This window comes from Cladophialophora carrionii (assembly GCF_000365165.1).
Source record: "Cladophialophora carrionii CBS 160.54 unplaced genomic scaffold supercont1.3, whole genome shotgun sequence".
NCBI lineage: Eukaryota > Fungi > Ascomycota > Eurotiomycetes > Chaetothyriales > Herpotrichiellaceae > Cladophialophora > Cladophialophora carrionii.
Window position 1 is genome coordinate 2394097 of NW_008481828.1, and position 25349 is coordinate 2419445.

General features: G+C 53.4%; 12 protein-coding genes across 12 annotated transcripts; 5 read left to right on the forward strand and 7 right to left on the reverse strand.

Moving 5' to 3' along the window:
• Window positions 1-830: 830 nt before the first annotated feature.
• G647_04274 (uncharacterized protein) lies at window positions 831-2297 on the reverse strand (the record flags this gene model as incomplete). Its single annotated transcript, XM_008728618.1, has 1 exon — window positions 831-2297. The coding sequence occupies one exon, from the start codon at window positions 2295-2297 to the stop codon at window positions 831-833; it is 1467 nt and encodes a 488-aa protein (XP_008726840.1).
• A 327-nt stretch (window positions 2298-2624) lies between these two features.
• On the reverse strand, window positions 2625-4431 carry G647_04275 (uncharacterized protein; the record flags this gene model as incomplete). The annotated part of the gene is made up of 7 exons (XM_008728619.1): window positions 2625-2851; window positions 2913-3200; window positions 3256-3590; window positions 3645-3735; window positions 3788-4022; window positions 4077-4118; window positions 4168-4431. The coding sequence occupies 7 exons, from the start codon at window positions 4429-4431 to the stop codon at window positions 2625-2627; spliced, it is 1482 nt and encodes a 493-aa protein (XP_008726841.1).
• Window positions 4432-5623: 1192 nt separating this feature from the next.
• G647_04276 (uncharacterized protein) lies at window positions 5624-5951 on the forward strand (the record flags this gene model as incomplete). Its single annotated transcript, XM_008728620.1, has 2 exons — window positions 5624-5714; window positions 5770-5951. 2 exons carry the CDS (start codon window positions 5624-5626, stop codon window positions 5949-5951), a joined length of 273 nt encoding a protein of 90 aa, XP_008726842.1.
• A 293-nt stretch (window positions 5952-6244) lies between these two features.
• Window positions 6245-7006, reverse strand: G647_04277 (uncharacterized protein; the record flags this gene model as incomplete). The annotated part of the gene is made up of 1 exon (XM_008728621.1): window positions 6245-7006. One exon carries the CDS (start codon window positions 7004-7006, stop codon window positions 6245-6247), a length of 762 nt encoding a protein of 253 aa, XP_008726843.1.
• Window positions 7007-7656: 650 nt separating this feature from the next.
• Window positions 7657-11088, forward strand: G647_04278 (uncharacterized protein; the record flags this gene model as incomplete). Its single annotated transcript, XM_008728622.1, has 2 exons — window positions 7657-10914; window positions 10966-11088. The coding sequence occupies 2 exons, from the start codon at window positions 7657-7659 to the stop codon at window positions 11086-11088; spliced, it is 3381 nt and encodes a 1126-aa protein (XP_008726844.1).
• A 2290-nt stretch (window positions 11089-13378) lies between these two features.
• Window positions 13379-13819, reverse strand: G647_04279 (uncharacterized protein; the record flags this gene model as incomplete). The annotated part of the gene is made up of 1 exon (XM_008728623.1): window positions 13379-13819. The coding sequence occupies one exon, from the start codon at window positions 13817-13819 to the stop codon at window positions 13379-13381; it is 441 nt and encodes a 146-aa protein (XP_008726845.1).
• Window positions 13820-14151: 332 nt separating this feature from the next.
• On the reverse strand, window positions 14152-14637 carry G647_04280 (uncharacterized protein; the record flags this gene model as incomplete). Its single annotated transcript, XM_008728624.1, has 2 exons — window positions 14152-14433; window positions 14503-14637. 2 exons carry the CDS (start codon window positions 14635-14637, stop codon window positions 14152-14154), a joined length of 417 nt encoding a protein of 138 aa, XP_008726846.1.
• Window positions 14638-15639: 1002 nt separating this feature from the next.
• Window positions 15640-17347, forward strand: G647_04281 (uncharacterized protein; the record flags this gene model as incomplete). Its single annotated transcript, XM_008728625.1, has 2 exons — window positions 15640-15683; window positions 15730-17347. 2 exons carry the CDS (start codon window positions 15640-15642, stop codon window positions 17345-17347), a joined length of 1662 nt encoding a protein of 553 aa, XP_008726847.1.
• Window positions 17348-17805: 458 nt separating this feature from the next.
• On the reverse strand, window positions 17806-18336 carry G647_04282 (uncharacterized protein; the record flags this gene model as incomplete). Its single annotated transcript, XM_008728626.1, has 1 exon — window positions 17806-18336. One exon carries the CDS (start codon window positions 18334-18336, stop codon window positions 17806-17808), a length of 531 nt encoding a protein of 176 aa, XP_008726848.1.
• Window positions 18337-19909: 1573 nt separating this feature from the next.
• G647_04283 (actin-like protein) lies at window positions 19910-21111 on the reverse strand (the record flags this gene model as incomplete). The annotated part of the gene is made up of 2 exons (XM_008728627.1): window positions 19910-19972; window positions 20026-21111. The coding sequence occupies 2 exons, from the start codon at window positions 21109-21111 to the stop codon at window positions 19910-19912; spliced, it is 1149 nt and encodes a 382-aa protein (XP_008726849.1).
• A 415-nt stretch (window positions 21112-21526) lies between these two features.
• Window positions 21527-22178, forward strand: G647_04284 (uncharacterized protein; the record flags this gene model as incomplete). Its single annotated transcript, XM_008728628.1, has 3 exons — window positions 21527-21593; window positions 21644-21772; window positions 21829-22178. 3 exons carry the CDS (start codon window positions 21527-21529, stop codon window positions 22176-22178), a joined length of 546 nt encoding a protein of 181 aa, XP_008726850.1.
• A 751-nt stretch (window positions 22179-22929) lies between these two features.
• G647_04285 (uncharacterized protein) lies at window positions 22930-25109 on the forward strand (the record flags this gene model as incomplete). The annotated part of the gene is made up of 2 exons (XM_008728629.1): window positions 22930-23421; window positions 24186-25109. 2 exons carry the CDS (start codon window positions 22930-22932, stop codon window positions 25107-25109), a joined length of 1416 nt encoding a protein of 471 aa, XP_008726851.1.
• Window positions 25110-25349: the final 240 nt, after the last annotated feature.

Genomic DNA, 25349 nt, shown 5'->3' on the forward strand with positions numbered 1-25349 from the left:
AGTGGGACAATGAGGCTCTTTCAGCCTTGGGACGACTGTGTGTGACATGTCTCCTGGTGGAGGTTTGCACCATGGCCATGGCTGGACCTCAAGCACCAGAAGGCAACGGTGCAACTCTATGCAATTCTGTCGAATCGCACGAGCAAGTCATGCCACGTTCCCCCATGCTTGTCCAACCACAGCTCCAACGATAGGATGCGTAGCTATCTGTGGTTGTTCGCCAGCCTGACTGTTGAGTGTTCAGTGCTTCCGATGGGTTAATGGCACATATGCACGGTTCCTAATTCGTAGGCCAAGCGTCAAGACTCCCGCCGAGAGTGAGTCGCTGTTTGGCTCCTGCGCTGGTGTCGCAGTGCAAGGCTCGTGTTGGGGGTTTCAGCTGGTTTTTAGGCGCCGCATCAGCGCAAGAATCCCCCTTAGTTACTATGTACATACCCCATATTACTCCGTGTCCGGAGGGAAAATGCGGCAGAAGCCACATGATCCTGGTGGAGTTCAAACCTAGTACTGTGTAGGCTTACCTCCGTCCCTGATTAGACTTTACCGGCCCTCCTAGGTGCCTAAGTGGTGTACTCAGTAAGTACCCCTGAGACCGACTGGGCTGGATCGCCATCTCGCTCGCATTCGGACAGGACCGTCGCGACCGGAGACGATTTCCCCTTTCATCGCCAGCCGACCTTACATTCGTACTTCTTAGGCACTGAATAATCCTGAAGCTGGGCACAGAGAGTGTCTTAGCGGACCGTAGACAATACGAATGTGAACATTGCCCTCGCGCCAATGGAAAGGAGCAAGGTGTGGTTTGGAGCAGGAATCGCGCATCCCAGCTGTCACAGCCGTGGCCGGCTCGACAAGTGCACACTGTTGTCCGTGGACATTTCCACATTTTGAAGTGCCCTTGGACCGGTGCGTCCTTCCATGAGGACGTTCACTGCTTCTTGGCCTGGCCGTAACTTCCTCCACCGCCAATTCCTCACGAGGGGCCGATCCAGACCGACCCCTTCCATGATGTCGACGATCCAGTTCCCAATATTTGGCAGGTATTTGAAAGCGTGGCCACTACCCCCAGTCCCAACCAGGACTGAGTCTTGACCCGGCAGGTGATCAATCACATAGTGGTTGTCGAACGAGTCGGTATACCAGCATAGCCGGGTCAGCTCGTTGTCGATTCCCTCCTCACTCAGCTCCGGCAGAAAGTCTGCAATGAAGGACTTGAACACTTGCATTGCTTGCTTAGGGAGCCGTGTGATCTTTTCGTTGTCTGTGTACCTCGTGACGGGTATACTGCGTTCCTTGCCATCCGGTTGTACCTTCGGGTGTGTGAATTTTGTGCCCCTATAGCCAATCTTCAGGTACCCCTTATCGTCCCGCGGGAAGCCATAAAGCCCACCATTGGCACCATCACGCATCCTGTAGGACCAAGATGGAAAGCGCTCTGGAGCAAGCCGTTCGAACAGCGGTGAGGAGCGCGGAATCTTCAGCATGATGACTGAGCCCGCGGTCGTTTCACAAATGCCATCCAGTTCTGGAAGAAGTGATGGCGTCCATCCACCACAAGCCATAATGACTTTTGACGCGTGGTGCTTCTGGCCGTCATTCGTCTTGATGCCGATCACCTTCCCTGCCTCGTCGTAGCAGAAAGCCACGAAGCGGCCAGATTCATGGTGGAGGATGAACCGGACACCGAGGTCTTTGGCTTTGTAAAGCACAAATCGACAAGCTTTGTCTGCAACGGCGATGCCACCAGTCGCATCCAGAACGCCCAAGTATCCCTTGCCTCTCGGCTGCCTTCGAAACGGATCGATTGCATACCAGAAGCCTCGGTGTCTCATGATCTCTGCATGTCGTGGGTCGGTAGTGATGAGTTGAGTATCGACAAAGCCAGCTCGCTCCATATTCCTGATAGTTGCCTTCTCAAAGGGTGGCAAATCTCCACCATCCACCAAGGACAGATGGCCATTGTTGATAAATACTTTGTCGGTCATGTCCATGCCATCTGGGACGCATTGACCGGCTCTGATCTCATCGTTCCATGCCTTCCAGGATCTAATGGCTTCCGTCGAGAGATCCTGATATTCAGTCTGCTCGCCATACGCAGATCGAATGATCTTGTTCAGATCGGCTGATGCGGCGTCGGAGCCGCAGAGATAGTCGTACTTTGTGGCTTCGTAAGGCTGTGCATCGAAAACCGTGACATTGCTGTATCCTCTTTGTGCGAGATGGAGAGCCGTGCTCAAGCCGAATACACCGGCGCCCACAATGATGATTGCGTCCGTCTTTAGAGGCGGCGTCGCCATATTTCAAGCGTGTATGGGGTTAGAACTTGTGTCGGCGGACAGTCTGATAAAATTGAACGGCACGTTTACACAGGGTTCCGATGAAAGCCGTCGTGCCCATGGGCTCTAGCAGAGGAGAAAAAGGCTATGGAGAACAGCGAAACGCCAGTACTGCGCCTCGGAACGCCAAGCACATGGTAGAGGGGTGTATGGCTATGCGGAGTTGGTTTATGAATTGACTTTACCTAAGCTTAGAGACGGTGGTAGAAGAGGGAGACAGAGACAAAGCGCCATTTGGTTGATAGCTCTGCCTCTGAGCTGCTCCCGTTCCTGCATCAAGCTCAACTTCTAGAGCTGGTACCTGTAGGTTGTCGCACGATCGGAGAAGTTTTCTCGTGGCGTTGTGGTTCCTTCCCCAATAGCCTTATCCTTCTCGTGTTCGCGGACGTTGTATATATATCTCAATGCACACCAGCCGATCCACGCGAGGACAAGACAGCCCAGACACCATGCATGACCCAGTCGATACTGAGGAGCTTGCTTTACGATGTAGATCTGTCCGGAGACAATACCGCCTGCCGGCCGAGTCAGCACTGGCAAACACAGACCCCGAGGGTGTAGAGCGGGTCGAATTACCGATATTCGTCAGAGTCAACGTTATGCCGACTGAAGCAGCTCGTTTCCCGTCTGGAGCCGAGTTACAAGAGAGCCAGGCCATGTTTCCTCCGCCACATAGGAAGATGCACGTCGAGATCAAGAAAGTTGCGAAATACTGAACCCCGACGGACACGTGGTCATAAGCCAGCAGGATTGAGTAGCCCACCATTCCAAACGGCGCGGCCGCGACGACCAGAAGGAAACGCTTCTGATACTTGTCTGACAGGAAGCCACCGATTGCGTAGACTATGGCACCCCACAGGAAGACTAGGATATTTCGTTATCACATGCAGGGGTTCTTTTCAATCGAGCGAGTGCTTACCTGGGATTGCGAGGTACTGTGCCTGCTTGGTTGAGTAGTTGAATCCTGTCTTGATGATAATTGGAAGGAAGACACCAAAGCCGTACACGACTGTCATCACTACGAACTGGATACCTCCATGTAGCCAGGTCTTGACGTCCGTTACAGCCAACATGAAATCTTTCCTTGTGTAGTGGCCTTGGCCGCCATTGTAAGATTCTGTCAGTTCCGCTCGTCGCTTCATAATGACTCGGTCTTCTGCGTTGAGGAAATATGCCGTCTGGTAGTCTTTAGGAATGAGCCAGAAGCATATGACGCCGATGACAATTGTGATGATCCCTTCAATGATATAGAGCCTGTTGCTTATCAGCGTCCCACGGTCCCCTCGGCTCGAAACGGGAATATCTCACCATTGCCAACCTTGCTTTCCAGCTGTTCCGTCCATGTAGAGGATGGCAAACGCAATCAGACCACCAAAGGCACTTGACAAGGCGGCAGCAACTGAGCCAATGTCAGCATGGTTGATCGGGTTGTGATAGAGACTGAGGAATACTGTAAAGATATGAGATCCTCTGACCGAGTTCCTCACGCTTGTACCAGTTTGCCATCAAGAGAACAGAAGATGGGAACAAGAAGCCTTCAAAGAGACCTAATAGCAAACGGCAGGCTACGAGACTGGGAAAGCCAGTTATGAATCCATTCCCCAAGCAGACTGCACCCCAGCAGACAGTGACAGCGGGGATGACTCTGTTGAATTGTAGGCGTTTGGCAAGGAGAGAAGACGGTACCTGTACGCCGTGAGTCTGCGGCCTTGTAGAGCTTCAGCTGGGTGTACGACTCACTTCAGCCAAGATGTAGAATACGTAGAAGATGGAAATGGCGATCTGGTACACGCATCAGCAAGCGGTTAGCAGCAATAACGGAGAAAGTTACATTCAACTGGTTGCCTTTCAGACCGATGTCGGCGATCATACCCTGGGAAGCGGCGTACCCGATATTTCCTCTGTCCAAAAAGCTGATCAACGTCAAAAGCATCAGAATCGGTGCAAGGTAGATGTCTAGTTTTGCGACTAGTCGAGCCTCGCGTTTCTTGTACTCCTGATGCTCCTGGGGAATGGCATCTTCCACAAACTCGGCATTCACAGCCTTTGCCTTGAGGTCTTGAAGGTCGTGATCGCCGCTTGTATTAGATGTCATGATAGCTCTAGGTGTATCAACCACCGAGGGCCACGTGTCTTACGCGACAGTTGAAACAAGGCCAGTCCAAAAGATTCGATCGAGCAGGCGAGATATGTATACTACCATGCTGCAGTGTAGGTTTCCCGCTACTGCACGACGGTATGGCAATCATTCAACCCGCAACCACATGGCCGGTGGTATCGAGCCCCGGCCATTGTTTTCTGCCGATCGCGACCTTTCTTTGGTTAGGACTGGAAGTTCGTAGCGCAGCTCGCGACCAGATACGGGATGTTCATAATTGCCGGAAATACCAAGGCTGCGCCAAGTTGGCTGGATGTGATGTGATTACAGGTCAATAGGATTCCAAAGGGAAACCCACCTATGGAGGACTTGAGTTCCCTCTGAAGCTCGAAAGCCAAGCAGTGGAGGAGCCGGGGCTTTCTCAACCCCATTTCTTGGATCGCGGGGCTCTTCCTGAAGAGGCTCGACTCGAGCTGGGTATCATTGACGAAGCATTCTTGGTGTCACAGATGCTGTGAGACTCAGTGCTTGTTGCTCGGGAATTCATTTATTCCCTTTAGGAGAGATACGCCACGTGGAAAGATTGCGTTATTAAGAATTGGAGTTATAGTGACCAGAATCTGACCCACGTAGGAGAGTTTCAGAAAAGTGTATGACGATAGAGATCATAGACTCGACAAGCATCGCGGCGCAGGTGTCCGGAAGCACAGAGAGGGCATGGAGGTGTCTGCATCATATATGTGATCTGCTCCCGTACCCGGATCGGACCGTGGGCTTTTTTGGAGTGGGTGAGTTCTTCGGTCATATCCCTCCCAACCTTCGTTTCGGCTGCAACGGTTTGGGAAGACCCGGACACGATGCTGAAAGGCGTCAAAATCTGATGATATGTGCTCATGGTGAAGCATCATGGACACAGGATGTGGTGATCAGGACGAGATGAAAGCAACAAGCTGGTGGAAGTGCAAAGAGGGGTGAAAAGAAGGTGAGCGGTACAACATAGACCAGAAAAATAATGGATGAATGACAAGTGAATGATGGGTGCCTGAGGCTGCTGACTAAGCTAGATTTTCTTGGCACATGGCGCGGTCCGCGAATTCCTTGGGCGAAATAGTCGAGCGCTTTACCTATTCATCCAGTTCACAAACGGAACCCACAAGAATTCATGGTCTGAAATGTGATAGGGGTAAAGATGGTATTCAGGCCTAAAGAGGAGCAATTTACGGAGTTCGATGACCCGAAAGCGTTCGAGAAACAAGACTGTCTCTCCTGCCGAGTTCTAGGTATGCCCTTCGCACCAACCAATTCCTTGGAGTGTTTAATACTCACCCTTGACAGGCTCGACTGCTTTCGTCTCACTAGGTGGCTACACATATTTCTCGGGCATGCAGCAGCTACGGGCATCCAGACAGGCGATTGAACTCAGCAAATCAAAGTACAAGTACGGATCGCGGCAGCTAGGAATTGTATCCTTGTCAGCAACTTTAGTGGGCTTGGGAGTGTACAGAATGTTCAACTAGAATTGTTGTTGCTGGGACTCTACGTGAGCCGTGGAGAATAGAGCGTGTCGTGGAAATGATGCAACACGGGGAATGGACCTGGGTGGATCGAACATGTACTAGGGGCATTCAAGTCTATCCCTTCTGGAACAAAGTCTCTAATCTAGAAGGCTCAACATGAGCTGACACATGCATGTACCATCATGAACAAAACTTCGCTATACCTGGTGTCATGTCTTCGTAAAGAATTTCCCTCGCGATGCAGAAACATGCACTCTGGATAGAATAACTTCACCACGCGCGACAACGAAGCGTTAAATGCGTCCTCGCTTGTTGCTTCCTGTTCCGTCCCGTGGGCCAATATTAGAAATGTCGAAAAAGTCGGGTATCTGAAGCTTGCGTTTAGTGCCTGCCGTAAAGGTGAACTCTCTAGCCGATGACCTGGTTGCATGACGCCCATTGCCGTTTCTGTGAGGAGTGCGGTTGCCCCGAACATTGGCATTTGCTGGTCGGCTGCAATGACTTGATGGGGTGGCATCAGTGGACGCGTTGCCATCCTCATCGGTCTGCATGTCGTCGGATGGGATGGACACAGTATTTCCAGAGAAGTGGAAGATCGGAGTCGGCGCAGACCGTTCATGCGTAGCAGAGGTTGGACTGTCGTCGGTCTGGGTCGCTGACTCTGTTCGCGGTTGCTCAGCCTGTTCTGACGGAGATGTGACGGGCTGCTCTCTCGTGGGCGTCATGCTCCGAGGTCTCTGTCCAGATTCACTTCTTTCGTCATCACTCTCGTTCTGGTGTAAAAGAGCAGAGCCATCATAGCGCTCGGTTGCCCATTGCCTCACCCGCCAGCCTTCGCCATCCTGCAGTCCGAGGTTTTCTCGGTCAAGAAAACTCAGAAGATCCGCCAAAGCTTCTTGGTAGCCCGCTTGCCGGCTGGCGTTCTGATCAGTGACGGCGGACTTATAGAGGTTTGTGACTGAAAGGGCGGCGGTCCGGAAGGCCTGCAGCAGTGCCTCAGGTGGCGCAGGTCGGGCCGAAGGTAAGGAGGTATTGAGGGACCTCATCGAGTCCATGGTGAAACTCGATAAGGCTCTGCAAGTAAAATATCCTTTGGTTGGGTCTGTTGCAGTCGTCCGCTATCGAAGAGGGGTTTGTTTGGGCTGCTGCAGCGGCTAGTGGAAGTCCGCTTGGCTGAGAAGACAATGAAGTCGTTGTACAACAAGAGGGACCAGTCCTAAGATCATGTATACCACAAACAGAACACTCCGTGAGATGACGAAGGGTGCTGAGTGACCTGTGACAAACCAATTTTACAGACTGCGTGGTGATGCCAGCGCAGTTCAACGTTGCCCTCGGACTAATGAACTCAGCCGGCGGCGGTCACATGTCCATCGAGTTACGGAAGGTCTGCCGGAGTAAAGTATCTGCATTGAGCCAATCAAGAGGGGGCACAGCGCGTTAACGGGGGAGGGCGTTCGCATTTCGTAGAGGCACCGTTCCTCCCCCAGATCTTTTAAAACCCCTTCAACCTCATCCACGCGCCTTCTCTAGTCCTCCTACGCGCGACGCCGACGTTCTACACTACTTCTACCGTGTGACCACTCGTTCTCGGCTCAGTATAGACCGATTCAAGAAAGTCGCGTCTCGAAGTATTCCCATAACTGAACGAGAAGTGACAACTTCCACGGCCAGGCAGGCCAACCCCCTTCCACCTCCCTCCGCAATGGCTCCCTCGAGGTCGCAGCAACCCGACTCAGAGACCTCATCCGTTGCCGACACTCCCATGGCTGACGTCCCAGAGCCGCGCCATCCCCACAGACCCTCCTTCGGACACCTCAATCGACTGGTAGACGACACTCCGGATTACACCGACTCAGATACGAATCCCAACACGACAGCATCTAGCGTCGCCGGAGACTCTCCCCATGCCGACGGCCGCAAAAAGCGCACAGAAGCCAACCAGCTGCGCAAGAGTATTTTGGGGAGGAAGCACGGTCAACTAGACGAATCAAAGGAAGATGATACCGTCCGAAGATTCAAGTACCTGCTAGGGCTAACAGATCTGTTCCGCCACTTCATCGACGCAAGTCCCAACCCCAAGATTAGAGAAGTTCTCCAACAGATTGACAAAGAAGCTGCCGAGGAAGAGGCAAAGGCGAGAAAAGTGGTGTCCCGCAAAGGCGGTGCAGCTGGTGCGAACAAACGCAAGACTGAACAAGAAGAGGACGCGGAACTCCTTAGAGACGAGAAACGCGGCACTGCTTCTCAGACTGTCTTCAGGGAGTCCCCAGCCTTCATCCAGGGCGGTGAGATGCGTGACTACCAGGTGGCAGGCCTCAACTGGCTCATCTCACTACATGAGAATGGTATTAGTGGTATCCTCGCTGACGAGATGGGGCTTGGAAAGACGCTACAGACTATCTCCTTCCTTGGATACCTGCGACATATTTGCGACATTACTGGCCCGCATCTGATTGCAGTGCCCAAGTCGACCCTGGACAATTGGCACCGAGAGTTCAAGAAATGGACCCCTGAAGTCAACGTGCTTGTCCTCCAAGGCGCCAAAGATGAACGACATGCTCTCATCAATGAGCGCCTCATCGACGAGAAGTTCGATGTCTGTATCACCAGCTATGAGATGATCTTGCGCGAGAAGTCACACCTCAAGAAGTTCGCATGGGAGTACATCATCGTCGATGAAGCGCACCGCATCAAGAACGAAGAATCCTCCCTAGCGCAAATCATCCGCATGTTCAGTTCTCGGAATCGCCTCCTGATCACTGGTACTCCGCTGCAGAACAACCTCCATGAATTGTGGGCGCTCCTCAACTTCTTGCTTCCAGATGTCTTTGGTGATTCAGAAGCGTTCGACGCTTGGTTCTCTGGCCAGAACGAAGATCAAGACGCTGTTGTCTCACAACTCCACCGTGTCCTGAAACCATTCCTGCTCCGGAGAGTGAAGAGCGATGTGGAAAAGAGTCTGCTGCCCAAAAAAGAGCTCAATCTCTATGTCGGAATGTCTGAGATGCAGGTGAAATGGTACCAGAAAATCTTGGAGAAAGACATAGACGCCGTCAACGGTGCCGGTGGCAAGCGCGAATCCAAGACCAGACTGCTCAACATTGTTATGCAACTGCGAAAATGCTGCAATCACCCTTACCTCTTTGAAGGCGCTGAACCGGGTCCGCCGTACACGACTGATGAACATCTCATTTACAACTCCGGCAAGATGATTATTCTTGACAAGATCCTGGCCCGCATGAAGGAGGAGGGTAGCAGAGTGTTGATCTTTTCACAGATGAGCAGAGTTCTCGACATTCTCGAGGACTACTGCGTCTTTCGAGGCCACCAATACTGCCGCATTGATGGTGGCACTGCTCATGAAGACCGGATCGCCGCCATTGACGAGTACAATAAGCCCGGCTCAGAGAAGTTTGTCTTTCTTCTCACGACCCGTGCGGGAGGTCTGGGCATCAACTTGACCACCGCCAACATCGTCGTCCTCTATGACAGTGACTGGAACCCGCAAGCAGATCTTCAAGCCATGGATCGCGCACATCGCATCGGCCAGACCAAACAAGTTAAAGTCTTCCGCTTTGTGACTGAGAACGCCATCGAGGAGAAAGTCCTTGAAAGAGCGGCTCAGAAGCTACGCCTAGATCAGCTCGTCATTCAGCAGGGTCGCGCTCAGCAGCAGGCGAAGCAAGCTGCGTCAAAGGACGAGCTGCTGAACATGATCCAACACGGTGCTGAGAAGGTGTTCGAGACCAAGGGTGCAACAGGCGCGCTGGACGATATTGACGAGATTCTGCGACGGGGCGAGGCTCGAACTTCGGAGCTCATGGCCAAGTATGAGAAACTCGGAATCGACGACCTCCAGAAGTTCTCCTCCGAGAGTGCCTACGAATGGAACGGTGAAAATTTCGAGAACCGTAAGAAAGACGTCGGTCTGACCTGGATCAACCCCACCAAGCGTGAACGCAAGGAACAATCCTATTCGATGGACAAGTACTACAAACAAGCACTGTCAACCGGAGGCCGCCCTGCAGAGACCAAGCCAAAGGTGCCTCGAGCTCCGAAGCAAGTGCCTGTTCACGACTGGCAGTTCTTCCCGCCCGGCCTGCAGGAGTTGCAGGAAAAGGAAACCGCATATTACCACAAGGAGATTGGCTACAAGGTGCCGCTTGCTGAAGGAAACGACGAGGAAGCGGATAGCGACCGTGAAGCTCGTGAAGCCGATCAGCGGCTCGCCCAAGACGAGATTGACAATGCCGAACCCTTGACCGAAGAGGAGAAGCAGCAGAAGGCTGAGATGCAAGAGCACGGGTTCGGTAACTGGAACCGACGGGACTTTCAGCAATTCATCAATGGTTCTGCGAAGTTCGGTCGGACGAATTACGAGGGTATCGCCACCGAAGTCGACAGCAAAGAACCCGATGAGATTGAAGAGTACGCCAAGGTATTCTGGAAAAGATACACTGAAATTGCCGAGTTCGACAAGTATATCAAGAACATCGAAGCTGGGGAAGAAAGACTGCGAAAGACGGAGCGTCAACGCAAGATGCTACGCAAGAAGATGGAGATGTATCGGGTTCCGCTTCAGCAGCTGAAGATCAACTACACAGTCTCCACCACAAACAAGAAGGTTTACACGGAAGAGGAAGACCGCTTTCTCCTGGTCATGCTTGACAAGCACGGCATTGACGGAGAAGGTCTTTACGAAAGGATCCGTGACGAGATCCGAGAATCACCCCTGTTCCGTTTCGACTGGTTCTTCCTTAGCAGGACGCCCATTGAGATCGGCCGTCGTTGCACAACTTTGCTGAACACTGTGTCTCGAGAGTTTGGTGAAGCTGAAGAAAAGCTCACAAACGGCCACGGACCAGGCAAAGGACGCGGGCGTGACCGAGACGATGGTTCGGATGTTGAAAACGACAGCGAAGCTGCGCCTGTCAAGAAGAAGGCCAAGAATGGCGTTGCCGTGAGTACTCGATCATTTTCTTGTTGTGCGCCGAAGTTAACTAAGCAGCAGAACAAGCAGGTGAACGCCCTCAAGTCCTCTCGTGGCAGTAAGGCAACCTCCCCAGCCACCTCTCGTGCTCAGAGCGTCGCGTCGTCTACGGCACCAAGCCGGTCCAAGGGCAAGAAGAAGTGAAGAGGACGCCTGAAAGTCTTTTAGAGTATCGGTTTATTTGGTGTGTTTTATTGTTTACCGTCAAGTGTCAAAAGGCGAATGGATTTTCCTACAATGGGACAAATGTTATCAATACCAGGCTTCTTATGATGTCGACGACGGGGAACAACGCTCGACAGAGCTGGCAGGGTTCGACTTTAGCAGCGTAGAAACCGGGGCGGCCAATATTGTCAGACGGATGATTTGCACACGAGCATGAACCCTCGCATTGATGAAAGCTACATGTGTCAGGGATGGGGGGGCATTTCGAACGGCGCTGCAGTGTATGATGAAAAGGTGTGCCTGCGGATGGGATGGCGTTCTTGAGGGTTTGGGTGGAATTTCCAGCCCCGAACCAGCAGAGAGAGTAGATCGAAGGAGAATGAGCCCCGGAACATGAACACACGCAAAAAATAGAGACTAATGGTACGAAACATCCGTCTGAGTGGAAAGTGGTTGCAACATGTGTGAGAAACTTGTCTCGAAGCGATATGCATCCTCAGATGACGCGCACGCCCCGCCCCAACACACCTCTCGAGCAATGACTACCTCACACTGTATTTGGTACTCCGTAATAACTATACGAGTAGTACACATAACGACAACGACAACGGACATCAAATGTACTTTGCCATCCAACGGCCGCCCGACTTTCCCCACTTCCGAAGCCCGCACGTGTAATGCAGAGCAACGGCATGCAACGCCACGCAACACAACGCAACACAACACAACGCAAGCCTTACGTTATGCGTCGTCCACAACGCGAAGTTTTGAAGGCCACCGCGAACAACGTCACACAACATGGCGGTCTGTGCGTGGCAGCCGCGCGCAGGGAGCAAGCTATATAATGAGCTATATTTCATTGTCCTAAATGCCAGCTGGAAGGTATATGTCGGTGGTAGTCTTGCTTACTTTCTTGACCGGGTGCAAAATCCAAAGAAAGTGAAACTCCAAATCTACTTCAACGGAAGTACGTCTACTGGCGCGGCTTGCCAGGTCTGCAAAAAACACAAATCCCGGCATCTTAGGGTAATTACCTTTCGCGTGGTGAAGAGCGAGCGATCGAGCGACTTCCTTCCTGTACCGGTACTGTGGGATTAACACAACACAACACAACACTGAACACTCAAGGCGACCACGAACACATAACCCGTGCGGGAGTGGGTATTGCACTTTCTCGGACTCTCTCCGTATTCGTCAAGCATCGACACCTCTGCCGTATTGTCGTCGTCGTCGTCGGCATAGTTCACCATGTCCAATCTCAGCTTGAAGACCCTCTCCGCGCTACGCATGGCCGTGGGGGCGTCCTGCCTCTTGATCCCAAGACAGGCAGGAGCCATGTGGGGCGTGCCGCTCGCCGCCGGGGGTGAATCCGCTCTGTTCGGCCGCATGGTCGGGGTCCGAGACTTCGTGCTCGGCGCGTACTTGTGGAGGAGGGTCGCAGAGGTTGAGCGGGTCAAGGGGGCGGCGGCGGCGGCGGCAGATGGACCCGTCAGGGAGTCGTTGTTGAGAAAGGCAGGAGCGGCTAGCACCAGTGAAGTTGGAGGAGCGGTTACAGGTGGCGCGACGGGGGTTCCCGGCTTCGCTGGGCCGAGTGAGCCTGTGGCGACTTCGAATCTCCGCTCGGCGCTGTGGTTGGGCTTGATTTGCGATCTCGTTGACCTCGCGAGCGTGGCGGTTTGTTGGGTCGAGGGGAATCCCATCTCGGCCATGGGCGAGTTGTCTATTGGTGGAGGAGCGGCTGTTTTCGTGGCGATCGCGGGCCAGGCATTGTGGGCGGGAAGGCGGGTTTGAGACGACGTGAAAATGGAGCAGCGGGGTGTAAACTGGTGAGAGACTGGCGAAGGGTTTGTTGATTGATGGGGGTGCTCTCCAGAGAAAAGCGACGGACGTTTGAGGGTAGTAGTGCTGGAGCAGAGTCTACTGTAGTTGTTGGGTTGATGAGAAGGATGAAGGCTGTACCGGCTGCGTGTGGTGGATGACTTTTCTGCCTGAAGTGGCAGAGTGGTGACTTTTGGTGGAGGTATCCAGGAACACGAATTTATCATCCAATTGGGGAATTCGAGATTTTCAAACAAGTACAGCACAATGCTGAGGACGAGAACCGTCAGCGAGATAGTAAGCTTGACTCTTCATGAAACCATAGATGCCGAGTTGAAAGAGAAGTTGGAATCTTCATTGTCGCCATATTTGCGGAGTATTTTGTCGTGGAGTAAAATAACACCGACGAGGGCAGCTTGAGCACTTCCAGGCTAACCGTGGATGATTCCCTTTACTGCATGAGAACAGCTGAGGTATAAGGATGTTTGGCGATGACGCTGTCGTTGCTCTTGCCCTCGGGATCCCCCCTGTTCATTCGGCCACGGCTTGATCGGTAGACACCGCGGCTGGCATCAACGATGGGATTAATCCACAGCTTTTGACCTCCCTTCTCGGGTGACTCGACTGCCTTGGTCGTCATTCCAAGACCGGTAGGCTGGTAGTTGATATAAATGCCCTCCCAACCTTGACGTTCCGGCAAAGCAAACACTTCATGCATGATGCCAACGTGCTTGTGCTTTGAGACCGTCTCGTTCCACCAGTTCCAGGCTTCACGGTGGACCGGCGAGAGTGCAAAGTTGTGGATATCCTCAACTGATCGCCAATATGAGATTGTGGCGAGTTCGTTACTTGTAGGTCTCTCTCCTGCAGAGACCCAGGTGGACATTCCCATGACTAAGGAAGGGTCAGTATGATCGATGTGGACCCATCACTTTCTTAGACGCTTACAGCCACTTTCTTCTGCCTTGTCTTCCAACTGCACGAGCATATCGTGGAATCGGTCAGCAACTTCTTTGTAACCTGTATGGACAGTAAGACTTCGGTCACGCCAGGACGTGGCAGTGTTGGCTTACCATCACCGAACATGCCCAAAGGTGAATTGCTTCTAGCTCCCAGAATCATCACAGCTATGTGGTGTGAGTGACTTTCCCGATAAAATGCAACCGGGAGCCACAAGACGTCGGAATAGGAAGAGAAGGAATATCCATGATTTTCTGAGGAGAATCATGACTCACCACCAGGACCGTTATCGCCTGGTTTGCCGTGGACGATTTCGGTTTCCCCCTCGGAGGGATATCCAACACTCCATTTGCCTTCAATGACACCCTCGGCCCAGACGTTCTTCTTTATTCCAAAGTGCATCAAATAAGCATCAACGATCCTCCAGCCTAGGAGGCCAACAATGGGAAAGGCAAGATATGAGCGTGGAAACACGAAAGACAGCAGGACTTGTATAGCGCCACCTAGGAGCAGCCATGTCGATACCGAGAAGTTGTCTCTCAAGAGCTAGCCATTGGAAAGGGGTAAGTGTCTATCTTGATGTGAGTAACCGGCATTAGGTGTGTCCCAACGTACTGCGATATCACCTCCACTGAGGAAGCCAAATCCCGTTTTCTTTGCGCCGGTCCTTTCATTTGCGATGTTGGCTCCTATAGCGTATTGTGACTGAGGCTTCACCGCAGATGGTGGGAACAAGGTCTTGACACCCATTTTGGACTGTAAACTCGAGTAGCCGCTGATGTGACAATCTGTAGATTGGGTTTCTTGTTGTCGCTGAGGGAGAAAGGCAGCTGAGGCTGAGTGGTAGACATCCAGTTTATGTATAGTCGCGAACGTACACCCTGTGCTAGCGTCCCCGCTTGGGTAATATGCAGTTACTCGAATCGGGCCAGGCTGTCGACAGTACGGAGTATTCTTTTACGGATTAGCAATCAGGCCTGACAGGGCGTCCATAGTCCGGCGTATCATATGGTTAACTCGGCTGGTTACGGCCGCTGCTTCCAAGCACCGAATCAAGCCTGGTACCCTTTCCTTGGCTCTTTCTCATCGATGGTACTGCGTAGGCATGGCTGACTGAACCCTTCAGCTCGTCTCCGCTATGGTCAGCAGGGTGGCCCATAGATGTGAGCATTCAGTAAGATTCCTGGCGTTACAGGGTGTATGCTGCCCAATAGCAGACCGCTTTATTTCAGTAGATACATCCAATTCTGCGTCGGCTAACGGCCGACCAACCTTGCGGAACGAGGGGAACTCTGTCCCTTTCTCGCTCAAGAGATTCTAGTAAGCGATCTCTTTCATTGGTTATCGTGGGCTCGCACTGAACGGTCAAAGTGCGGAGGGCATATGTCCACGGAGGCTATTGGTGGTACTGTGCTGAGGAGCCCGTGACTAGGTTGTCGTCTCGGATCCTATCGTTGGAAAGGTCTGCTCGCTTCGAAAGGGCTGCCGGGAGTCCATCGTAGACACGGGAGGAGCTTCATCTCTTGCCCAATTTGCTTGTTCGATCCGAATGTGGCTGAGAACGAGCACGTCAGGGTCCTGGTAGTCAATGAAAGGACACGGGAAGGAAGTATAAGGAAGGTGTTGTGTTGGGTGTGATTTGACCAACGGTTGCTTGAATTGGACAATTGTCTGCGGCGCTGCTGAACTAATGCAACGCCCCTCGACGCCGCCGCCGTTCATGGCTTCAGTTCGACTATTCTCCCTCCCACCATGAGCGTCACTCTTGACGGACTGTACATCTTCGATGATCACAAGTAGGCGTGGACCTGGCCGGGAGAAACGGCACTGACATTTTACCAGTAACTGCGTCCTTGAGCACACCTACTCCGGCCGTCCTCCATCTGCGCAGACCCTCATCGCCAGCCTAGCGACTCGACCGGTGCCTCGACCGTCCGTCACGCAGCTGTCAGACCTCGCTCCTCCTACGACCGCGTATTGCATTTCGCATTCGGCCCTCCAATTGATCGCAGTCTCGAGCAAAGATGCGCAGTCACTGGCCATCCTCGACTTCCTCAGTCGGGTGCTCGATATCTTCGAAGACTTCCTGGGAAGCCCCCTCCTGACGAGCAAGATCGAAGACAGTTATGAGATCGTGGCCCAATTACTGGCTGAGATGTGCGATGGCGGCATCATATGCAACACGGAACCCAACGCACTGCGGGAGTCGGTAGAAGTCTCCTCAGTGCTAGGGAAGCTGTTCACACAAGTCGGACTACCTGGAGCGTCGCCGGCGCTGGGGCCGTCCAGCAATTTCGCCTCCAGCCTACGTCCATCTCCTACAACGTCACAAGGCCCAGCTATACCTTGGCGCAAGTCGAATGTGCGACATACCTCGAACGAGCTCTACGTCGATATCATCGAGAATCTCTCTGTTGTCTTCGCACCGTCGGGCCGTCCCATATCTGCGCGATCCCACGGCTCAATAGCATTTACTGCAAAGATATCCGGAATCCCAGACTTGCTGCTGGTCTTGACTGCACCTGGAGGTACTAGCAGTGCGAAGACAGCGGGCATCACTCGAACCATGCAACTGCCAGTCTTCCATCCCTGTGTCCGGCTGGCGAGGTGGAAAGAGCATCCTGGAGAACTCTCGTTCGTGCCTCCAGACGGCCGGTTTATGCTTGCCGGCTATGAGACCGACCTCATGCCCACATCCCTGGACACCGACCAACCTCCCAGCAAAACCGACAGGATATTCCTCCCAGCGACCGTAGATCTGCGTGGTGGACTAGGCGCTTCAGCATGTGATTTCGAAGCCAAACTCACCCTCAACAACAACTTCCCCGGCGTTGTTTCTTCCACCAAGCCGAGCGCTCCTCGAGCAAGCTCAGGCCCAATATCCTCCCTGTCCTTTGGAGGCTCGAATACTGGCAGTTCGAGTGCCCCAACACTGGAAGCCGTGGTGGTCACCATCCCATTTCCCGCCGATGTCCGTAGTGTCACCGAGCTAAAAGCTTCGCGAGGTGAAGCAACGTTCAACGCATTTGACAAGGTCGTTGAGTGGAAAGTCCCCACCAAAGACGGGGCGTCGATCAACGGTACAGCAACCCTGACTGGCACTGTGAGCGGGCCCTTTAACCCGGCTGACGGCCTTGACGAAGAAACCCAAGCCGCTGAAGCCGGCAAGTTGAACTCAATGGCAGGCTACTACAACGAAGAGGTTGTCGCAAATCCAGGCGCTGGGCCTGATCCCTCTCCGAATGGAAGTGGCAAACGGATGCAGGCAAGCAAAGCCCTCATGCCGCGGTCTATTTCAGTCTCGTTCAACGTCAAGGGATGGATCCCAAGCGGCATCAAGGTCGACAGCCTGGTCGTCGACGTGAAGAAATCCAAAGGGCTAGGTGACGGGGTTCGGCCCTACAAGGGCGTCAAGTATCTCACTGTGAGTAGACAAGGTGTCGAAAGAAGAGTGGAATAGATATGCGCACTTGAAACGAGAATGAAGATGAAGATGGAAACATCCAATCCATTAGAGTTGATACTAATACTGGTCGAGCATCTCCTTACATCGCTCGACTGAGGTTGTACTCTGCTTCGTTACCCGAAATGCATGTGCGTAGACGTGCTTGTTCATGGTGATCAGTTGTCTCCATAATACACTGACCAGCTCCCTATTGACCCGGTGCCGATTTCATACCGATGATCAAATGCCTGACCCTTGTGATGCGATGCACCATTGACAAGAACCAAACGCCACAATATCGCTCATGCGGACCATGCGCTTAACTTTTTGTTTGGAAGATCCGAGATAAATCCCAAACGCCACGCCAAAGTAAGGGCATTGAGGAATGAAAAAAATATTCCAAGATCGAAGATCCAAGACCCCCAAGATCCCCGAGATCAGAGATAATACATGAACAGCGATCGATCAAGCGACTAATGTGCGCCCGTGATCTTCTTCCACCCCTTCTTGACGCTCCGGTTGAATGTGTCCGCACCAGACTCGCTCCCCCGGCTACTCGTGCTGGCCAAGCTGGCGCCGCTGTCGTCGCTCATTCGCCTCTCCACCTTCCTCTCCGACCCGGAGGCGCCGTACATGAGATTTCCCGCGCCGCCTCTCCCGACGTGATACACGGGCGCGACGTCCCTCTCGCGCCGTAGTTGGCGCTCGAGCTCTTCGTCAAAGGAGAAGATGGCGCGCTCCGAGGCCGGGAAGACGTTCCCCGCGCCGCCACGCCCGCCGGTTGACCATTGTCGGTGGGTTGATGAGTGGGTGGACACGGACGACGGCGACGTCTTGGATGTGGCTAGGGAGGCGCGGATGGCGGCGGCGGCAGCGGGGGCTGTTGCGTCGGCACCGCGTGTGCGGATGGCGTTGCCGGCGCCGCCGCGACCGGTGGAGATGTAGTGTGCTGAGGGTGAAGGGTTGGGATGGGGTTCGACGATGGAGTAGGAGCGTGTCGACATGATGGTTGGTTGGTTGGTTGGTTGGTTGGTTGGTTGGTTTGTGGTTGACGGGTTTTGATAGATAGTTTTGTTAACTCAGGCACTCAGATGCTCTTCGAGGGTGGAATTGAAGAGACGCGATGGTGTCGATGAGTGCGGTGGCTGTAGGATGAGTAGTATTTGTGATTGGTTGACTGGAGTTTTCGTGTGGCCAAAAATGGATTGGCGCGGAAAGTAGTGGTCAGGTGTTGTGTTCACGCCGACGAGGTGTTTGTCAGTTTCAATAACAGCTTCTGATGGGACCAGAAAAAAGCCCATAACGGCAATCCTGGGAGTCAGATGCTTATATACGAACAAGGCATTGCAAATTTCTCCGTCAAAAAGACCAACAAAGCTTTTCACGCAGCTGCCAGGACGACGCGCAAGGGGCGAAGAGGGCCACGGGGAGCGAAAGCCAAGGCATCAAGATTCATCTCCTCGCAGCTCGATTACACGATGAAAACCCAGCATCTTCTGGAACCTTGCAGTTAACTGGAAAGCGCCCGCAAAGGGGTTGCCGTTAACTGGAAAGCGCCATGTAAAGCAAATTTTCAGGTCACGATGGGACAACAATGGCGACATTCCAGGGAGGGAAATTAGCAAGCACTGGCGTCATGAGCCCGCCTGGAGAGGACAGCCCCCCGGATGGGTGTCACGCCAGGAGTCCGCTAGGTGTCCGCCGAGGACAGTGACGGTGAGCGAAAACCGAGGGAACCTGCGCGGTGGGCGGAGAGTCAAGTGATGGCAAAGTCACTCATGGAAAATTCTGCAGGCCAAAGTTGGCGGATCTGGGAGGAAATCACGCTGATTGGGCGACCGCCGACGTCAGTTGGACATTCCGTTAGTCATGCCCAGCCTGGGTGCCACGAATAGGTCTAAATGCTCCGCCACACGCGAGCTTCCGAGCCGCCGGAGGGCAAACTATGGGGTAATGGGCCGCTTCCTCGAGCGGGGACGGTGGTTTCCTGGGGGTAATAGAATGCTTCCTTCTCCAGTCCTTTCTTCACGTTGGGTTTCAGGCTTCAATTCCCATTTTTTCGCTTGTGCCTTTGTACGAGGACCACGGTAAAAGCTGTTCGTTGCTGCTGCTGCAGGCCCCGGCAGTCTCACCTCTCACCCTGCCAGCACGACACGTGTTGGCTGCCCAGAGCGGCCCGTGAGCAGGAACGAGACGCTCTCGCCGCAGTTTCCTACACACCTTCCATGTTGGTACCTGACCCAGGCTTGCAAACGTGCCCTCGCGTCCTTCTTCAATGCGGATAGTGGTTCCAGACTCGTTGACGCGCGGGCTGCTCTCTGCCCCGGATCGTCGGCTCTTCCCCGCAGTGTCCAAGGGCGGCATTCCTAGTGTCATCGATCAGCAGATCCAATATTGACTTTTCCGGGGTGGTGAATGTCGCCATCATTGGTTTCCATGACGGTCCCTGAAATGTTTGGCTTTCACCGCCAGATGTCCGTCGCTGTCTGGTCTGGATCAGGTGCAGCTGGGTTGCTCGGCCTCACGGTGATCCTGCACGGCCGGCATGGCGAAAGCTGTGGTGCTTGACAAGTTTTATCACGTGAACTTGGTATGGATGATGTCCGGATTCTCATGCCAGTCGTCTATGCTAACCCACATCTGACTCGCGGTTAGCGGGTTTCGGAGGAGGAGCTTGGGCCTGTCCGGCTTACCTTTCGGAATGTGCTTAGCCCCGCGAGAATGCTACCACCGATCCAGGTACTGTACTTTCGCTCGGGAGGTGCATAGATCTTGATGCGCATGTCCTTGACGGCCAATCTTTGCATCTCATACAGAAGTCGGTCCGGGAACCCTTTACACAGAGTTGTTCCGCCGCTGAGGACAACGTTTCCGAAAAGATTCTTGCGCAGGTCCATATCTGTTCGATTAATGGCGTCAACAACCATTTGATGGACGCCCTCGTACTCCAGCCCGATCAGCGCGGGCTCAAACACGATCTCTGGTGCTCGGAATCGCTCTGCTCCGATCTTGATCTTCTGACCGTCCGGCAAGACGTATTCAACGTCTCTCTTCTCGTTCTTCCATATTCCCTGAGACCAGTCCTTCTCTTCTTTCCTGGGGTCGAGGGCGATGTACGCTGTTTTCTCCTTCATAATGCGGACGATCTCTTTCTCTGCGCTGGTATGGAATACATGTCCGTTCTTTCTTAGAAGAAGCTGCATGTGTTCCGTGATGTCCCTGCCGGCCACGTCGATTCTGCGTATGCTGCTCGGAATTGCAAACCCCTCGTAAACAGGGACCGCATGGGTGACACCGTCTCCACTGTCGAGCACAATGCCGGTCGTTCGGCCACTGGCATACAAACTCAGGACGGCTTGGATTGACATGTAGATCGCAGGGACGTTGAACTGCTCGAAAAGGATCTGGGCCGCCGTATCGCGATTCTGTCTCGGGTTCAAGGGTGGCTCCGTAAGAAGGACAGGATGTTCCTCGCTCAACGTCTTCAGTTCCTGCTCATAGACATATGTCCATATCTTCTCCATATCATCCCAATCCGTGACGATGCCATGTTCAAGTGGATATCTTATTTTGAGGAGGCCTCGTAGTTCCTGCGCTTTAGGCCCGATAAAGACGTCGCCTTCCAATGCACCCGCAAGAGCGCGCACATGTTTGGGTCGACCGACATATGAGGGAAAGTAGGCGGCGGGCAGATCCGTGCCTGCGAAGCCTGCTCGAATGGTGCCGCTGCCGTTATCGAGCACCAGGGGGACATTGTGTAGGCTGCCCCCGTCCGCCATACCGACAGGCAGAAAGTTAGGGTTGAACAGCTCAGCTTAACTCGAAGATTGTGAGACCGTTGTCACCGCATGTTGGCAAGATAAGCATTGTGCGGAAAGCAGATTCCCGTTGAAAGCTGAGCCCAGACGCGTTTCGAAAGCGCAAGACGCGAGTCTGGGGAAAATTCTGCCGCTTTTCACCGCCTGCCTCGATGAAGTCCTCTGGCTCCTCTGCAAACAAACCCGTTTCAACCCTTACCGTGGAACACGTCGGACCTACAATCTACACTTCATAAGCACTTTCTGGAGACGGTCTTCGAACTCATTATCCCCAAAATGCCGAAATATAAGTATCCCTCTCCGCCCCACCGAAGCTTGACTGACTTTTCCAGCACTCTTCTGCGACTACTGCGATGTGTACCTCACGCACGACTCCATGTCGGTGCGCAAAGCCCATAACGCTGGCCGAAATCATCTGAGGAATGTGGTTGAGTACTACCAACGTACGTGACATGGGTTAGATTGAGGACTTGTGACGGCTGACGCCATACAGAGATTGGTCACGAAAAGGCGCAGTCTGTTATCGACTCGATCACTTCGTCGTACGCCGCTGAAGGTCAGGCGAACCCTATGCTCCAGCAAGCTGGCCCAGGCTTTCCTCCGCCTATGCCGGGCTTTCCAGGTATGCCGTTTCCAGGATAGGGCAATGTTGGATGTTGGTGACTGACTTGCGTCTAGGAATGCCGCCTCCACCGTTCGGCATGCCAGGCGCACCGCCGCCACCAGGCCCAGGAGGCATAATTCCTCCTCCTCCTGGCGGACGCGGCGTGCCTTTCCCACCTTTCCCTCCTAACGGCGCTCCCGCACTCCCGAATGGCCTGCCTTTTCCTCCTCCTGGCGGCTTCCCCCCGAATTTTCAGTTCCCACCTCCAGGCGCACCGGGCGGCTTCCCAGCACCAGGTCAGAGTCCACAAATCCCACTGGGTGGGCCAAGCCCGGGGCCAGGCAGTGGACCGAGTCAGGGACAGGCGCCGCCACCACCCGGATTTATGGGTGGGCCTCCAGGTATGAATGAGAACCGACGTTAGACGCATTTAGGGAAGCCTGAGCCCGAACCAGGTTCCGGCTGCAACAAACGAGGTGAGAATTCACGCCTCAAGAAAGAGGAACCAATGTCATGATGAATGTGGCGCCATGTCGGCTTCACGCTGAATTAACCCCTTCGGCGCCAAGTCTCGGCATAACAACTGATAGGGAGAGTATCTCGAGCAATTGCTGCAGATCATGGCCAGGACATCGCCAGCCATTATCAGGAAACGTAGACAACCGCGCCCCAATGGCCTGGACTGTCAGATGCTTGGGCTTGGACTTGTCCTTTACATAACAAGCAAGCCAAAGTGATCCAAGAAAGAGAAACACCAAGCAACAAGCTGCGAACAAGAAATGGCAGGTGCGATCTCTGAAATCAAGAGCGCGGAATCGCTGTCAGAACGAGTGGAACTTTCTCGTCGCCGCTGCCTCGTTTGCAAAGGCAGGCCCTGTTTGCGATTGACACAGACTCAAAACGAAGAAGTGCCTCTGCTGTCATGACCTATCATCCCCTCTCATTGTTTGCCGTATCATTACAGCATTTATGGCCTTTAGCACCCTCATTCGGCTCCTGGGATATCTCATCGGGCCTATCATTATCGTTTCAGTCCTCGCACTTTTCATCCACTGCGTCTTGACCGTTCATCGAAACCGGGAACCACGTTACTTCAGATTCGACTCAGTTCTGTCAATACCTCCCTCACGTCAGCGCCTACTCCCTGCTACGGCCGACAACCCAGTATAACAGCCATGACCCGTCAAGAAGCTCAGAGCGAGAAAGATGGACCGCGGGGCGACTCCACGCAAGCTGCCGCGCCATCAGAGCTGCGTCAGGATCATCTTCAGTCCGCTTCCTCTGATCCTGTTGCATCCCTTGTTTGTCAGCCGAGAAAGAGCAATCTTTTCCACCGCATCTCTTTCGGCCGAGCCCAAGGTATCAAGGAGCTTGCAGTGAAGGGTCTTGACAATCGCAAGCGCGCAGAGAAGGCAGACGTAAAGGCTCGGAAAGACGCGGCATCGTGGGAGCGCAAGGCACGCAGAAACCGAGAAGAAAGGGATCGAGACGAGAGAAGGAGGGCAAGCAGAGAGCGGGTCAAGCAAAACAAAAAGGACAAGGCGCTGAGGCATGCTGAAGAGAAAAGAGTCGAGGACTATTATGGTATACGTGGCTATGACCCGAATGCTGGAGTACTGCGCTCTAATCGAGAGGGACCTATGACGTGCGCGGAGCAGGGTGGGCAAGTATGTCAAGAAAGACAGGGACCACTCAGCCGAAGGCTCCACGTTGAACAGACTTGGGGCTTTGAATACGGAAAGCCAAAACAGCACGACGGAAAGGGACACTATTCTGGAAATCACGAGCACTGCGGAGAGCACTATGGGAGCAGCGCCGCTGCGATTACTGATGGAGTCTGAGGAGGGACGCTGGCAATGTCTTCCTGAGACCGTTGGTAGTTCTCAGTCTATTAACTGATCGACTGAAGCCGTAGAGCACGCTAGATAGGTTCCAGACATAGCTACTCGCTGCCTCTACATACCGTAGTTCCTACTCATTGCTGAAGCCGAAATGTTAGTTTGCTTGGGGGACAGTCTGAAACACGACGTGGTCGACTCCGACAGTAGATATATTATGCGACAGGATCTTGAGTTGCCGGAAATAGTGTCGAGCCAAACAGACCGTGCCTGCGGTAAACGACTGTTCTTGTCGAATGTATGCATCACCTTCGAGTAGTGCGAGGCCCCGTCCTTGGGAAGCGCCGTCATACTGCGCAAACAGCAGCGCAGTGAAGGTGCCATCCACTGTGCCAAGTCTCCCGGGATGAGAGATTTTCCTTGCCGAGCAGGCTGACCTTCGACTTTCAAATCCATCCATCCTCCTGGCACTCTCACCTCTGAAAGATGTTGTTCTTTTTCAGCACCCACCGCCTTCTATTGGCTCCTCTTCCCTAGTCCTCAAATATTTGCAATATTGCACTCAAATACAGTCCTGAGCCGACTAACCCTAGACATCCTCACGAACCCCTAAAATGACGATACCGTCGCAGTCTGACTCACCCCTGCTAAAGCTTCCGAGCGAAATCCGCAACCTAATATGGCACCTTGTCTTCTCCGACCTCCATGTCATTCCATCGCGCTCGGGGCCGCAGCTCGCACAAGATGGCTGCCGAGCATGCATTAATATCGCCTGCAGTAATGTAACCACGGGGGCCTCGACGTCCGATCTCCCCTCGTGGCAGGAAGTCTTTCGACCTCTCCGTACATGCAAGCAGATCTACAATGAAGCGCAGCACATCCTGTTGTCATCGTTCACATTACATCTAGGCTCACCACTAGGAGACCCTATGCGGTCCATCGTCCCGCATCTCGCCCGGATGAAGGACAGCGTCCGACGCCTGGAATGGCGCGTCCACATCCTGGGCGACAACCGTGTGGACTGGATCGCCAGCATCGGCATCATTGGCAACCTATTCCCCGAGTTGGAGCATGTGGTCATCCACGCGCACATGCGGCCACCAGATAGCTACGAGAAGCTCATAGACGGGATCTACGTTGCGCTGCCAATGGTCCGCCTGGCCAAACGCGAAATGCCCAGTACTCAGCTCAGCATCGACCTCGCGTATATCTACTCAGGTGTCATGTTTGAATCGCCATTCATGGGCGAAATCACGACAGAAGATGCTCTTGAGGAACACGAGCTTGTGCTCAAGGACGTGGTTGCCGATGACGAGTTCATCGCGTTGGCGCTAGCTCCGGAATTGGACATCCAGTCGATGATTGCGGCATTGTTGAGATGCGCCAGAGCACACGAGCAGGCGTGGTTCGAGAAGCTGCAGAGGAAGAGAATCGCGAGGCTAAGAGAGATGGAAGCCGCCCAGGCACAATTAGCTGGTCTGGTAGGCGAGATGGATGAGCAACCTGGAGGAAGTTGAATACCGTAGAGCTTCATTCTCTACGTCTGCCCAAGATTGAATGATATCGACAAGGATGCATTCTTTAGGCAGGTAGCAAAGGTCATTGTCCGTTCGGAGCAGCTTGTACGCATTCACGAGGTGCTGGAGTCTAGACGTTGTAGAATATGTCTAGTGAATGGGTATGGATCCTCGGTGTACGCCTCATGAGTTTTGGCTGTAGTGAAACAGCAGTTGTCTCCTCTCACAAATATACAAGTT